This window comes from Lactuca serriola, chromosome 6 (assembly GCF_051521515.1).
Source record: "Lactuca serriola cultivar US96UC23 chromosome 6, Lser_US96UC23_V15, whole genome shotgun sequence".
Classification (NCBI taxonomy): Eukaryota; Viridiplantae; Streptophyta; class Magnoliopsida; order Asterales; family Asteraceae; genus Lactuca; species Lactuca serriola.
This window is the reverse complement of record NC_136413.1, coordinates 123630212-123645825: the sequence shown is the minus strand read 5'-3', so window position 1 is coordinate 123645825 and position 15614 is coordinate 123630212. Positions and strand designations below refer to the sequence as shown.

The 15614-nt window shown below is 39.5% G+C and overlaps 1 protein-coding gene across 1 annotated transcript; it reads right to left on the bottom strand.

The window, feature by feature from the left end:
* Positions 1-389: 389 nt before the first annotated feature.
* Positions 390-2543, bottom strand: LOC145056752 (putative carotenoid cleavage dioxygenase 4, chloroplastic). The gene is made up of 2 exons (XM_079004472.1): positions 985-2543; positions 390-900 (listed from the first exon to the last, which is right to left on the bottom strand). Exons 1-2 carry the CDS (start codon positions 2439-2441, stop codon positions 516-518), a joined length of 1842 nt encoding a protein of 613 aa, XP_078860598.1. The 5' UTR covers positions 2442-2543; the 3' UTR covers positions 390-515.
* Positions 2544-15614: the final 13071 nt, after the last annotated feature.

Below are 15614 nucleotides of genomic sequence, written 5' to 3'. Positions count from 1 at the left end.
ATGGAGGTGGTGATGATGGATTGCAGTGGTGGTGGTGGTGGGTGGTGTTGTTTGTGCGGTAAGTTGTGTTGGTTATTGAGTTTTTTTAATTTTGTTTACTTATTGTTTGATTTATAGTAATATTATTTGATGATTTTAATTTAAAAAAATTGTATGTTTCAAATTTGTTTTCACAATAAGAAATGTTCTCGATTAAATGTTCCCCATATATATTAAAATATATTAAAAAATTATTTTAAAGTTTAAATTTTAAATTTTCAAGTAAATGTTAATTTTACCTGTAGTTTTTTATTTTTAATTTCATGTTAATTATTTATTTAAAAAATAAGTAAAAAATAACAATAACAATAATTAATCATTTAAAAAATAAAAAAGAAAATAATAAATAATATGACAATTTATTAAATTGTATAGATTTTAATGGAATAGAGTTTATAGTGAATAGAATTTAGTCATTTACATGTATGAATCTAATCAAGTTATATGAGTGGAATGTGTCAAGATGGTCTAAATCTTCACCTCTTATTGAGGTCGTTGTCTCTAACGAATATCCCATGTAAACCGTAAGGCACTCGTTGTGGCAGTTTGACCTCAGCCACAATTTCTAGTGTATGTGACTGCGCATCCATCACCAAGAATCTCGACTCTCCTAAGCTCTCATTGTGCACAAAAGACACAAGATACCCATCGTCCTCTTTTGAGTTTGGATTCTTCGGTTCTCTTGAAACAAAGAAAGGTTCACCTCCGAAGCAGTTATCTCCGTATATCCGACGAGCAACTGTGTGGTCATGTCCATCTCTGCTGTCTTCTCGTTTCTCAATATCCAGCTTCGCGACCCCTATTGTCCTCATCATTCTCGATTTCATTGGCGTTTTCTCAGAGATCGCTGCGTAGACATACCTGCATAATGTCAATATTTTCTTGTTAGACAGCGGCAGATTTTGATCATGTTATATAGTTGTTGAAAAATAGGTGTTTGCTTACTTGTTCTTTTTGGCAACACAAGTTGGATTGATCACCGTAAACTCCAAGTTATCAGTCGATAAAGTTTGCCTCGAGACAACCCCAGTCCGAAAATGAATGGTCACTTTCTCCATGGATGCTTGGATCAGGTCAACCCGGTCAAGGAAGTGTTCTACTGTCAATATATTGGGTGCCACCAAAACCACCACCTCGCCACCATCTTCATCTATCTCATCCCATGCATTGACGGCATGAAAGATATTAAATCCCGGCACCTCAAACCACTTCATATCAGATTCATCCTTTGCGTACCTTGGAAGAACACCGATTCTTGGAACCTTTTTTGGGTCTACACTTACTAACGTTCTTCCACGGATCAAGTTCATCGGATCCGCTCCTAGTTGAATATCAAAGATGATTGCATACTTTTTCGTGATAGCCAAGTCATGAGTTAGCGAGGGTTGTTTCATGGAAAGGATGGGGACATCGGGTTGCTTATTTCCGTTTGCATCAAACCGAAAGTAAGTAAGATATGGACGTGTTCCCCAGTAACGAAACGAGAAAGCCTCCTTCGTCTCCGGATCTATCTTTGAATGGGCTGTCATGTTCATGCGAAGCTTCCCATCAAAATCATGGTGACCTAACGTTATTATATCACCATCATCTCTAACTTTGATTGCATAGGGAAGATCGGATTCACATAAAGCATACAACGAGCCCCCTAAAAAGGCTATGTTTGTGTTTGCTACACCGATACCTTTTCCAATATCATAATGCCCGGAAACAACTCGTGCAGCGAACACCGCAGCACGAGCAACAAAGGAACCAAGTCCCTGCATGCCTCCGATGATATTTGGAACAATGTAGGATTTAACTTGGTGCTCGCAGACAAATTTGTTTGTCTTCACGTATCGGCTGCAGAGAGTGGCTTGACCTCCATGGATCCTAACGGAGTGCACCATCCCATCGCCATCAAGATAGTGGTGGGGACCACTAGGGGGGAACTGTGGGTTTGGTCCATTACGGATGTAGACACCATCAAGGCATGCAGGGATGAACCCATGTACGGCTTCGCATTCGGTGGGGCTTAGCTCATCAACTGGTGCGAAATTGTCACGAAGGATGTAGCTCGGGTCAACCGATAGGTGAAGTGGAGGATCAATGAACTTGATAATAGCTCTATCAAGTGTTGAAAATATATTTTCGAGTAACGAAAGCTCTGACGATGGTTTTCTTGGATCTACCGGAATATTCAGTGTATTCTCAAACCCTCTTCTTCGTTCCATGATTGCTGGAATATGTATATCTTGTTGATGTTGCAACCTTTTGGTTATTCTTCCATGATCGACACCTTCACTGATTCCTAAGATGGAAACAATGTGTGCTTGGCGAGATTTCTTGTTATTGATCCGAGAAGGGAAATTGCCATGTTTGTGAGACATCAAAGGAGAATGCATGGACCGGGGCAATGTTTCCATTACTGCAATCGTACGTTAGTGTTTACAGAAACGTAAATAGTGAAAAGGTAAGGTGATCGAGCCAAACTGCCATAAAAGCACAGTTAGGATGTGGTGTTTTATGTTTGGATGGTGTTTTTTTTTATAATAATCAAGACTGAGAACATTACAGAATAGTTGTCAACAAAGGTATGCAGCTGCTAGCTAGTTGCGTCTGTTTTAAATGAAAATTTTGGTTATTTCAGATGTGACCATGTTAATAATGCAAATGTTCAAAATATCTTGTGACTTATCGTTGCCAAAAATTAGTTGGGTAATTACTAATAGGGTAATTACTATTAGTAATTGCCAAAAATTTTGCTTCAAATTTTGCACTTAATAGGGTAATTACTAATCTAGCCAAATTAAGGAAATCAATTTTTAGCCAAAAATTAGTAAATGTCTAAATATAGACCACGAAACCGTAGGTTTCTAACATCGTCTACTCTTTCGTCATATCGTCAACTGTTTCGTGTTTTGTATAAAAAAAAAAACAAAAAATTTCATTTGTAAACTACAAAACTATAGGTTTTGGGAAAATAGTTGTCAACAAAGGTATGCAGCTGCTAGCTAGTTGCGTCCGTTTTAAATGAAAATATTGGTTATTTCAGAGTTTGACCATATTAATAATTAATAATGCAAATGTTCAAAATATCTTGTGACTTATCGTTGCTTCAGATTTTGCAATTATCATATAGATTAATAAAATTACATATATTAATATCCAAGATGGTTTCGACTTCTAATTAATAATTATGCTTTAATTTAAGACAAATTGCTTAATCATTTATAATTTACGATCAGGAAAATGACACAAATGTCCTACGAACTTTTTAGGGTTTACCCTTTGAGTTCCTAAAGTTTTTTTCGGGTTTTATGGGGCCTTAAACTAGGATATAACTTGCTCTTTTAGTCATTGTCAACCTGTAATAACCAGTTTAGTGACCTTTTTGATAAAAAAAAAAAACTCATATTGTACCCTATAAAGCAAAAAAAAAAAGTTTTGGGATCAATTAGTACAAAAAAAAACATTCATTTGGCTTTATAGTGGCATAATATGAGTTTTTTTTGTCTAAAAGGTCATTGAACCGGCTATTATAGGTTGACAGGGACTAAAATAGCAGGTCATCTCATAGTTTAGGGACTCATAAGGTACGAAAAAAAACTTTAAAAACTTAACGGGTAAACTCTAAAAAGTTCGAATGACATTTGTGTCATTTTCCCTTTACAATTGTAAAGGAAATGTCAATTTTTCCCAAATGGTCAAAAATATTATTCCTTTTTTTCTCGTTAATATACCATCAAAAAACATTACGCAGTTTTTTTCTCAAAATTTTATGACCTCTCACATGTTCAGCCCTTCTTTTGCCAAAAAAAAAATAATAAAATTAAATTAAAAAAAATGGTATCGTGGATAAGATTTTTTTAAGAGGATAACAAAATTTCCTCTTTCTCTCTCCCCGACAGATTTACTCCATAACTAATTAAAACGTGGCTAGCAACGGGTCAGTTTTTCCTTGCGAAAAACTTAAGCGATGGAGTCTCCATCACCAAAAATCGCCACTTAATATAATTTTTTAAAACATTGGCGACAATTTTAATAATACTAGGGACTAGTCCATCGCTACTCTTTTGTAAATATCTATTTTTGATTTTTTATATCTTTCGTTGATCTTAGCAAATTTCATATGATTTTTCATATTTCTACTGTTGATCCCTTACAAACTTGATATATGATTTTTTTTATATATTTTTTTTTCCTTGCAAACTTCATATATGATTTTTTTTCTAGTCGGTGATCCCTCACGAATATATAAAATCATATATTTTTTTTTATTATGAATCTAAAACAAAAGATACCAAAAACATCAACTAATAATATTATACCAAAGAAAACATTATCTTTTAAATAACACAAAGATCAAATAATTATAAAACCCAAAACCAAATATTAACATTGCAATACCAAAAACTATCAAAGTTTGCACATTCGTCCAAAAACATAGATATCAAAGTTTACCAAAACGTCTAAAAACATAACACGTGTTGTTGTTTGGCATCAATTGTTGCAACTTTGGTATCTATTGCCTCACACATTTGTTGATGTTTGGCTTTCATTTATGTAACTTTAGCATCCATTTCCCCATGCATATCTTCTCGTACACATTAATGTACAATCTACAATTAAAATATGGATACAAGATCTTATAATCTGGTAGATTTTGTAAGTATAATGCCAAAGTTGGAAAATTTTATAAAGTGCAATGTTATTATAGGTAAATTAACAATCTAGTAGATTTTGTAAGTACATTGCCATGAAAGGAAAGTTTTATAACTTGGTTTGTAAGTACAGTGTCATAATAGGAATATGTTATAAAGTACAATGTTATGATAGGATACTATAAAAAACAAATTTAAACGAAACTATTGAGATTGGATTGTACTAGATGTTTATTCCAAAAAGCTCACTGGATCAGACACATGCGAATCCAAATATTTTTCCTTTCTCGATCTCTCCGGAAACATCACACCATCTTTCATTATCTAATAAGGGAGGGCAACTAGTATCATTGTCATACTAGCCACCATAGTACTTTTATAAACCTCTTATTATAACAAAAAAGTATAAAGGTAGGTGATGTGTGTAAACTCAACTAGTTTTAATCATACTTTTAATTATAATATTGACACACAAAGGCAGTGGACCTATCAATTGTGGTGTAGCTAAATGAGTAGGGTATCAAACTCAGGGAATGGAAAATTAAAACTAAAAACAAGTAATAGAAATAGAGGTTGTCTAGTTTTTCAAGACTAGAAACTTAACTAAAACTTAATTACTCAACTAAAAGCTGAAAACGTGTAAAAGCGAACTAAATTCAATGATCAAAAAGGGTTTCTGTTTAGGTTTAGCTCATTTACTCCTATGGTTAATTTTTATGATAATATAATAGATTAATTGTTATTGGTTACCGACTCTGGTGATTAGATTCGCATTCGCTATTACTAATCCTTAGAAAACATACCAATTCAAGCAATGGCCAGTTGATTAAACTAATAGTTTTCTTAGGTTAATTATTCGGGCTAAATAAGACTTATAGCTAGCTAATTAAATTTGGTGATTCAATTAACCTCTTGTTGATGGTGTATCACACAAGCTCACACATTAATTTACCCATTCTCTAATTAATCCTAGTTTCATGTTCATTATTCCTAGGCATATAGTATTGTGTTCACATAAATTATATGAGATAAGTAATTAAGAGATGTTCATGCAACTTAATCACTTAGCAATTAACAAAAAATAGTTATGGTTAATGCATAAGGGTCTTTAACAAGCTTAATTTAACAAAATCACCAACTAACAATTGATCAAAAGAGTAAATTAAACCAAAGCAGCAAAATTGTTTTCCCCAAACAGAAACTAATGAAATTAGTTCATGGTTTCAGTGTATGAAAGCTTAAAAACAAATTCAAATAAACCTAACATAATTATATTCAAAGGAAACCTAAAGTGCCTTAATCTCTAAAGAATGAAGGATTAGATGTCACAACTAGAAATTTTGTGTCTTGTAATCACTACATTCAAGTAAAATGTAGAATCTAAAAACTTAAAAGCATGTATGATACTTACTTTATGACATCAAAAAATTGCAATCTAATACACCATACAAATACTACTAATAGTCAATAAGCAATTGGAAACCCTAGAAGTTCTTGTTTAGGTCAATTTTGGACTAGGACTTCCTTATTGGACCCATTGGGCCAATAAGCCTCCAATTTGACTATCATGGGATTAGAACCTTTAAATAGGCTCTAATTGGACCCACTTTCATTTATTTCAACATTTTGGGCCATAATGGGCCTAGAATTAAACAAAATACCTTTATTGGTCCATAACAAATATAATCAACCAAATTGGGCCATGAGGCACCCTAGGAGTCCAATGGGCCGAAAAACAATCAATATGAACCCATGATTTGGATTTAAGCACCAAAGGCCCAAGTCTCCATCTCTCCCCTCTATTTCTCGGCCCAACACAAAGAAAAAAAAAGAAGAAGAAGAAAAGAGATAAGAATGGTGAAGGAAATAAAAACAAAATTGGAAATTAGGGGAAATTTGTGAGGAAGCCACCTTCTTATTGCATGGTGGACATCCATGCAATGTCACCTCACTTCTCTCCTCTCTCTCTCTCTTCTTAATCTCGGCCTAAGGCCATTCTCCCTCACCAAAAATCATTCATGTTTCCTTTCACTCCCAAAAACCTCAAGAACTCTTCCATTTTCTCCATAAACCCGTGAGTGGGTGTGTGTGCACAAGAAAGTTCATCAAACTCACATGCTAGGTAAGTTACTTCACCCTCAAGTTGTATAAATTCATCTATGATCGAATCCTCCTAGAAACATCACAAATCTCTTGATTATCCTACTAGAAACATCATAGTTTTGAGGATCCTCTCAAGAAGCAAGCTAGGCCGAAATCTCTCACTTTCTTCATCCAAAATCCGAACCATCAACCCCAAGGTGAGCTTCATACCCCCTTATTTTTGGTTTTTATAAGTTTTGTGGGGGGGGGGGAATACAAGCAAATGTGTAGATCTATCATTGTTTGTATGCCTTGTATGATTTCTATGCTTATATGTGTGTTTTTGTGTGATTATGATGTTGGATCTAGTCATAAGCCCCTAAAAATCGAGATATACTTTATGTTAAATGATACTAGCATCAATTATATTTCTACATACAAAGTATTCCAAGAAAAATAGCTAAGTGGCTTAATAACATCTTCTTTGGGCTAAAAACTCATTTTTGGACTCAAAATGTTAAAAATATAAAGTTAAAGGGCCCAAAATGACATATTACGAATTCTGATGGGTGAGATGAGTCAAAACAGTTTCAATAAGGTATTTTCTGGAAATATACTCTTTTGGAGGATTAAAAATATAAATTTCAAGCTTAATGGGCTAAAAATGACATTTTCGGCCCAATAGGGCCCAATATGCGAAATTTTCCAATTTGAGGGGCTAAAACTGAGTTTTTCTGTAAAACAGTGGACTACTAATGTTCCAAGTCCTTTTCAAAGGTTAAAAATGCTTTTCATAATTAAAAAGGACCAAAGTTGCAAAATTTTCCAATTTGGGCCAAAAGTGTAAAATTGCGAAAAAGAGATGTTACAGCCGAGAAAACTGTATTTTGAGGGACTAAAACTGTTTTCAACTAAAATTGAGCTGAAAAATATCAATTTCAATAAGTTTTGGTGTTAGAATGCCAAGAAAAATGGTTTAAGGACTAAACCGGAAATTAATTTATTCAAAGGGTTGAAAAAGTAAATTTACAAAATAAAGAGGGGCTGTAAACAGAAAATTTTCAATGTTAATTCAATACATCCGTTGTGATCAAATAATGACACTGCGACTACCGACGAATTACAATACACAACAACACCAAAAATCGTTATCAAACGAATTGATTCGGTCTCGAATCAATAACAAATCCGAAACTACTAACACGACGACAACTCGATTCATACACGGAAAATTTGGGAATTCAATACACACGTGAGAGTGCACAGACGTCGATACACCATCTTTGGGCCCAAAAGTGTAAAATCTTGCTTGTTGGGCCTAGCTAGCCCAATGACCTGATCTTTAGGCCCAAAGACATCAACCTTACGAGTTGTTGGGTCTTACATGATCCAACACAGCGTAAAAGGACTTTCAATGGCAAACGTGCTGCTGGTCCCCAAGGGTCCTTCGGTACTGCTAGCGAAGTCGAGAATTCACCAATGTGAGTTGGGCTAAGGGCCCTTTGCATTCACTATAGCCTTGAACGACGTAGGGAATTATCGGGGGCTTCGCACCTTCTTTTTTCCCCTCGGTCGTGGGGCTACATGAGTCCGGGGGGTTGGTTTATGTGAATAAGTGCGAGCGACGCCTAAGGGATCGTTTGTACGGTTGTCAACTGGTCGTTTTCATTAACGTACGTTACAACAATTCACAACCCACTGTTAATCCAACGTCTCCAGAGCTCAACGAATACACCTGTCGTAACGAAATAACAAGACACAAACTAACTAAAGCAAAGTGATAGGAAAACGTCGGGTTTTCCTAGGGTTTTCAATTAATACACCTTCGAACTACATACCGAGTTTTTACAAATCGTACTCTTACATTTATAGAAACAAACAAGCATACTTATGGATCTTCACACCTTTTTTACTATACTATTTTCAGAAAATATCGGATTTTCTGGTGGTTTTCAAACAATACAAAACATTAGATTTCAAACTCTACTTATGAACTCACCAACATTTCATATGTTGACATTTTTCAAAATACTTGTATTCTCATGTAACAGATAAAGTGAAGAAAGAATTGTACTCTATGATGTTTTGCGGTTGTTTAATTAACAATGAACAATTTATTTTTGGGCATGTAATATTTTGAGACAATGTAATGGATGTAAACACTATCAGTTGTAATATTCAAATGCTTGGTGATGAATGATGTTATGTTTCATGTATATTCTTTGTGATGGTATTCAATTGAGTCACAGCAGCCCCCGGACGTTTCCGCCGTCTGGTTCGGGGGTGTGACAGGTTGGTATCAGAGCATTGTTTATAGTGAACTAGCATATCGAACCATACATTGATATGCAACTATAAACCAAAAGAGGGACTAACATAACTCTGAACAAAACAAATAAAATACAACAATAAAACACCTTTGCCTGCATTAGGAACAAGGAACATAACGCCGAACCAAACAAAATAATGCTAGTATCTCAGTTAATTCAGGACTGTTCTTAGTGGTACCAAGGAGTGGATGTAGCCTGATCAACTAAATTCTCTCCAAAGTATAACTAACACACGTTCTGATGAGATCGGGATAGCTAGGGAACCTAAAACTATACCCCTTTATCACCAAAAAGAGAGCGTCTAGTTAGCATAAGTCATAGTCAGAAGAGTGGCGATAGTTTATATTTTCCCCCCGTCGTCATGGAGGAAGAGCAGCAGGGTATCCAGTTCCATCAAGTCCTAGTGGCTCACGGGATGCTTGAGGATGAACCGGAAGGGAATCCAGAGGAAGCACACGACGTCGGACCTGACGAATACATAGACACCGACTACGAATTTGGAGAGACCGACGACGACGTCGAGGAAGGCCAAGTTGGGGACAATGACCACATCCCGCCGTGTGAGAACGAGGCGCAACCAGACCACCCCGCTCCACCAGTGAACCCTCCAAGGGAGAACCGTTCCCCCGAAGCTGAGATCGCTGCACTGCGACAACAGCTGTATGTTATGGAGGCTCGGGCAGTGCGAGCTGAGCATGAGAGGGATGAGGTTATTGGAGACATGACGGAGATGGCTGAGTTACTGGCGCAACATTTTGGCATATGACCCCGCCACTACGTAGGACGTAGCTCATCGCGACTAGGGTTAGACTTATCTTAGTAGGTCGTTAGGAACTATGCTATGTACCCCCCGACTCTATGTTTAAGTGACTACACTACTCCTAGAGCCGTTATGCCGTCGAACTAGTGTCACTCATGTATGCTCTTACGAGCAAATTTTTCATATATCAAATGCGGATAATATTAGTAAACTTTTACGTGCCTTGTTAGGATATTACAAATTGCTATGTGTTGAGAATCTATGATTGTATGTTGAATGGTAGGAATGTTTTAGTACGTACATTGCACCTAGTCAGTAGGACCACAACCTCACGGAAACCACGTACACTCAACATCTTTTCGTTTCATGACAGAAAGATGCCTCGTCGACCTACTCGCGGAAACCCTGGACCAACCCCACCCGAAGTTGACTCCACTGCATTCCAGGCAGCCGTGTCTGCTGCGGTCACCGCAGCTATGGCACAACTCCACCAAGGGAATAATGGAGGAGGCAACGGGCAAGGGGTAGGGAGTTCGAACAACGGGATGAATCAAAGACCTACTAAAACATGTACCTACAAGGACTTTACGAACGCCAAACCACGAACTTTTAACGGCACTGGAGGAGTGATCACTCTGAAGCGATGGATCGAGAAGGTGGAATCGGTATTCGAGATATGCGATTGTCCTGGGGAGATGAAGGTGAAGTTCGCGGCCTGCACTTTTGTCGATCAAGCGCTCACCTGGTGGAACGGACATGTGGAAGCCATGACACTTCCTGTAGCCAACTCCATGTCGTGGGCAGAGATGAAAGAAATGTTGATGGCTGAATACTGCCCACGAGGGGAGATTCAGAAAATGGAGCAAGAGTTGTGGAACCTCACTGTGCAGAATGCGAATATCGATGCCTACATATCAAGATTTAGTGAACTGTCTCTGTTGTGCCCGGGTATGATCACCTCGGAAGGAAAGAAGATTGAGCGATTCATCTGGGGACTAACATCACCAATCCAAGGAAACGTGATAGCTGCAAACCCGGAAACATTCGACAGTGCGAAGAGATTGGCGAAGAAGTTGTATGACCATAACACCAAAAAGGGTGAGAAGCCAGCGGAGATTGAGGGCAAAAAGGAAGGTGATGGCAAGAAAGGGAAGAACAACAAGAGGAAGGGACGTCAGGGCCCCGAGACCTCTAAAAAGCAGCAGACAGTGGCGGTTAATGCTGCCACTGCACCGGTTCCAGCCACACCACATGCTCCAGCCTCAGCTGCTTCAAATGCTCCCAGACCTTATTCCGGTAATCTTCCCAAGTGCAACAAATGCGGTTTCCATCACCATGGAGAATGCAAGGAGTTTCAGTGCACCAGTTGTAACCGAAGGGGACACACAGCGAAGTACTGCAGGGCTTACCCTCCCCAGAACCAACAACAAGGAAACGGCAACAACAACAACAACACCAATACCGGCGGCAATAATGCAGGGCCTAGCCACACCTGCTTCGGGTGTGGGAGGACTGGGCACTTCCGCCGAGACTGCCCTAACAACAACAATCCCGGAAACGGAGGAACAGGAAGGATGCTGACCATGGGTCAAGGAGAGGCGGTTCAGGACCCCGCAGTTGTGACCGGTATGTTTCTCCTAAATCACACTTATGCATGCATCCTATTTGACACCGGAGCGGAGCGAAGTTTCGTAAGCAATAAGTTTAAACATTTATTAAAACAACCACCTCAGAAGCTAAATGAAACCTTTACGGTGGAAATGGCCAATGGGAAAACCGAATCTACCAGGGAAATCTACATCGGATGTACCCTAATCCTCAATCAACACGTCTTTCGAATAGACTTGATGCCTGTATCAATTAGGAGTTTTGATGTGATTATTGGCATGCACTGGTTAAGCCCCCACCATGCTGAAATTATGTGTCACGAGAAGGCCGTTCGCCTTCGCCTTCCCAATCACGAAACCCTAGTAATTTACGGAGACAAACCTAGCATGAACCTTCGTCTCATCTCGTGCATCAAGGCACAAAAACGTCTACGAAAGAACAATTTGGCGTTCCTGGCTCACATAGTGGATAAAACCAAGGAAGAGGTTAACGTTCAAGACATTCCCGTAGCATGTGAGTTCCCAGACGTGTTTCGTGAAGATCTTCCAGGAGTACCCCCGGAGAGACAAGTGGAGTTTCGAATTGACCTCGTTCCAGGAGCAACTCTTCTCGCTAAATCACCCTATCGGCCAGCTCCTGCTGAAATGCAGGAATTGTCCAGCCAACTCAGTGAACTCTTGGACAAGGGATTCATCCGCCTTAGTTACTCGCCATGGGGAGCTCCAGTCCTTTTTGTCAAAAAGAAGGACGGATCTTTTAGAATGTGCATCGATTACAGAGAGTTAAATAAACTCACTGTTAAAAATCGCTACCCACTTCCACGCGATGATCTATTTGACCAGCTCCAAGGAGCTAGTTATTTTTCTAAGATAGATCTACGGTCCGGATATCACCAACTCAAAGTCCGGGAAGAGGATATTCCAAAAACCGCTTTCCGAACTCGCTACGGACGTTATGAATTTGTCGTAATGCCCTTCGGTCTGACAAATGCCCCTGCAGCATTTATGGACCTAATGAATCGAATCTGTCGACCATTCCTCGACAAATTTTTCATCGTCTTCATTGACGATATCCTCGTCTATTCTCGAAGCAAAGAAGAGCATGGCCAAAATCTCCGACAAGTCCTAGAAACTCTACGATCGGAAAAGCTATACGCAAAACTCTCCAAGTGTGAGTTCTGGCTCCAGAGTGTGAACTTCCTAGGTCATGTAGTCAGCCAAGATGGAATCCATGTGGATCCCTCAAAAGTCAAAGCTGTTGAAGGATGGGCAATCCCGAAAACACCTACGGAAATCCGTCAGTTCTTGGGTCTAGCAGGCTACTATAGGAGATTCATTCAGAACTTCTCTAAGATTGCCAAACCACTTACCACGCTTACACAAAAGGGTGTACCGTTTAAATGGACGGACAAACAAGAAGTCGCATTCCGAACCCTGAAACAAGCTCTCTGTAGCGCCCCGGTACTATCGCTACCGGAGGGAACGGAAGATTTTGTGGTCTACTGTGACGCGTCAAATCAGAGCTTAGGTTGCGTTCTCATGCAGCGTGGAAGGGTGATAGCTTACGCATCTCGCCAACTAAAGACGCACGAAGTAAATTATACGACCCATGACCTGGAATTAGGAGCCGTGGTCTTCGCTCTGAAAATTTGGAGGCACTACCTGTATGGTACGTAGTGCACCATCTTCACGGACCACAAGAGTCTCCAGCACATCTTGAACCAGAAAGAGTTGAACATGAAGGCAACAAAGATGGGTTGAATTATTAAACGATTACGAGTGTGAGATCAAGTACCACCCAGGCAAGGCCAACGTGGTAGCCGACGCATTAAGTCGGAAGGAGTACTCAAATCGTCGTACGAAAACTCTCTCTATAACCATCCAATCTCACCTAGTCACTCAAATTGCGGTAGCCCAGTTGGAGACCATGAAAGCAGAAAACAGGACAAGCGAAGCACTACGCGGGATGGAGAAGAACCTAGAGGCAAAGGAGGATGGAGTATACTACTTCATGAATCGTATTTGGGTCCCTAAAATCGGAGGATTTAGGGAGGTAGTTATGAAGGAAGCCCACAATACGCGATACTCCATTCATCCTGGTTCAGACAAGATGTATTTGGATATTAAACAACACTATTGGTGGCCTAACATGAAGGCGGAAATTGCTACCTACGTTAGTAAGTGCCTTACGTGTGCCAAGGTAAAGGTGGAATACCAGAAACCCTCAGGGTTATTACAGCAACCGGTAATTCCTGAGTGGAAATGGGAGGGGATTTCTATGGAATTCGCGACCAAGCTACCCAAAACGTCGGATGGACTAGACACCATATGGGTAATAATCGACCGACTGACGAAATCTGCCCATTTCCTGCCAATCAAAGAATCCTACAAAATGGAGAGGTTGACGCGTTTATACATTCGAGAAATCGTGAGACTCCATGGAGTGCCAAAATCTATTATCTCGGATAGGGACAGTAGGTTCACTTCACGTTTTTGGCAATCACTCCATAAGGCAATGGGAACTCATCTCGACATGAGCACCGCTTATCATCCGCAAACGGATGGTCAAAGCGAACGAACCATTCAAACGCTCGAAGACATGCTCCGCGCATGCATGATAGACTTTGGGAAGTCTTGGGATACCCACCTACCTTTAATCAAATTCTCGTATAAAAATAGTTATCATTCGAGCATCAAGGTGGCTCCTTTCGAAGCACTATACGGGCGTAAGTGTAGATCACCGTTATGTTGGGCTGATGTAGGTGATACTCAACTAGCAAAAACACATGCGTCGGACAAGTCGCTAACGGGACCGGAGATCATTCGCGAAACCACAGAAAAGATCGTCCAAATCAGGGCTCGATTACAAGCATCGCGCGACCGACAAAAGAGCTACGCCAATAAACGGCGAAAGCCCTTAGAGTTTCAGGTTGGTGATCGAGTACTGTTGAAAGTCTCACCCTGGAAAGGGGTTATACGTTTCGGAAAACGGGGAAAACTGAACCCACGATACATTGGAGCTTTCGAGATCGTCGCCCGAATAGGTCCAGTGGCGTATAAGCTACAGCTACCCACAGAGCTAAACAGTGTTCACCCCGTGTTCCATGTCTCTAATCTAAAGAAGTATCTATCAGATGAAACACTCGTCATTCCCCTTGACGAGATCGAAATCAACGAGAATCTCCTGTTCGTTGAAGAACCAATCGAAATCATGGACAGGGAGGTGAAGCGTACTAAGCAAAGTCGCATCCCGATCGTGAAAGTACGGTGGAACGCAAAGCGTGGGCCAGAATTCACGTGGGAACGCGAAGACCAAATGAAGCAAAAGTACCCTCACCTATTCTAGCATTCTCAAATCTAGCTTTCAAACAGAATTTTGGGACGAAATTCCCTCTAACGGGGGGATGATGTCACAACTAGAAATTTTGTGTCTTGTAATCACTACATTCAAGTAAAATGTAGAATCCAAAAACTTAAAAGCATGTATGATACTTACTTTATGACATCAAAAAATTGCAATCTAATACACCATACAAATACTACTAATAGTCAATAAGCAATTGGAAACCCTAGAAGTTCTTGTTTAGGTCCATTTTGGACTAGGACTTCCTTATTGGACCCATTGGGCCAATAAGCCTCCAATTTGACTATCATGGGATTAGAACCTTTAAATGGGCTCTAATTGGACCCACTTTCATTTATTTCAACATTTTGGGCCATAATGGGCCTAGAATTAAACAAAATACCTTTATTGGTCCATAACAAATATAATCAACCAAATTGGGCCATGAGGCACCCTAGGAGTCCAATGGGCCGAAAAACAATCAATATGGACCCATGATTTGGATTTAAGCACCAAAGGCCCAAGTCTCCATCTCTCCCCTCTATTTCTCGGCCCAACACAAAGAAAAAAAAAAGAAGAAGAAGAAAAGAGATAAGAATGGTGAAGGGAATAAAAACAAAATTGGAAATTAGGGGAAATTTGTGAGGATGCCACCTTCTTATTGCATGGTGGACATCCATGCAATGTCACCTCACTTCTCTCCTCTCTCTCTCTCTCTCTTCTTAATCTCGGCCTAAGGCCATTCTCCCTCACCAAAAATCATTCATGTTTCCTTTCACTCCCAAAAACCTCAAGAACTCTTCCATTTTCTCC

Bases quoted from the DNA above. Each gene is read 5' to 3' on its own strand.
- LOC145056752 (XM_079004472.1), bottom strand. From the start codon at position 2,441: ATGGAAACATTGCCCCGGTCCATGCATTCTCCTTTGATGTCTCACAAA. The intron at 901-984 runs GTAAGCAAACAC...GACATTATGCAG, and splicing joins TGTGTTGCCAAAAAGAACAA to GTATGTCTACGCAGCGATCT.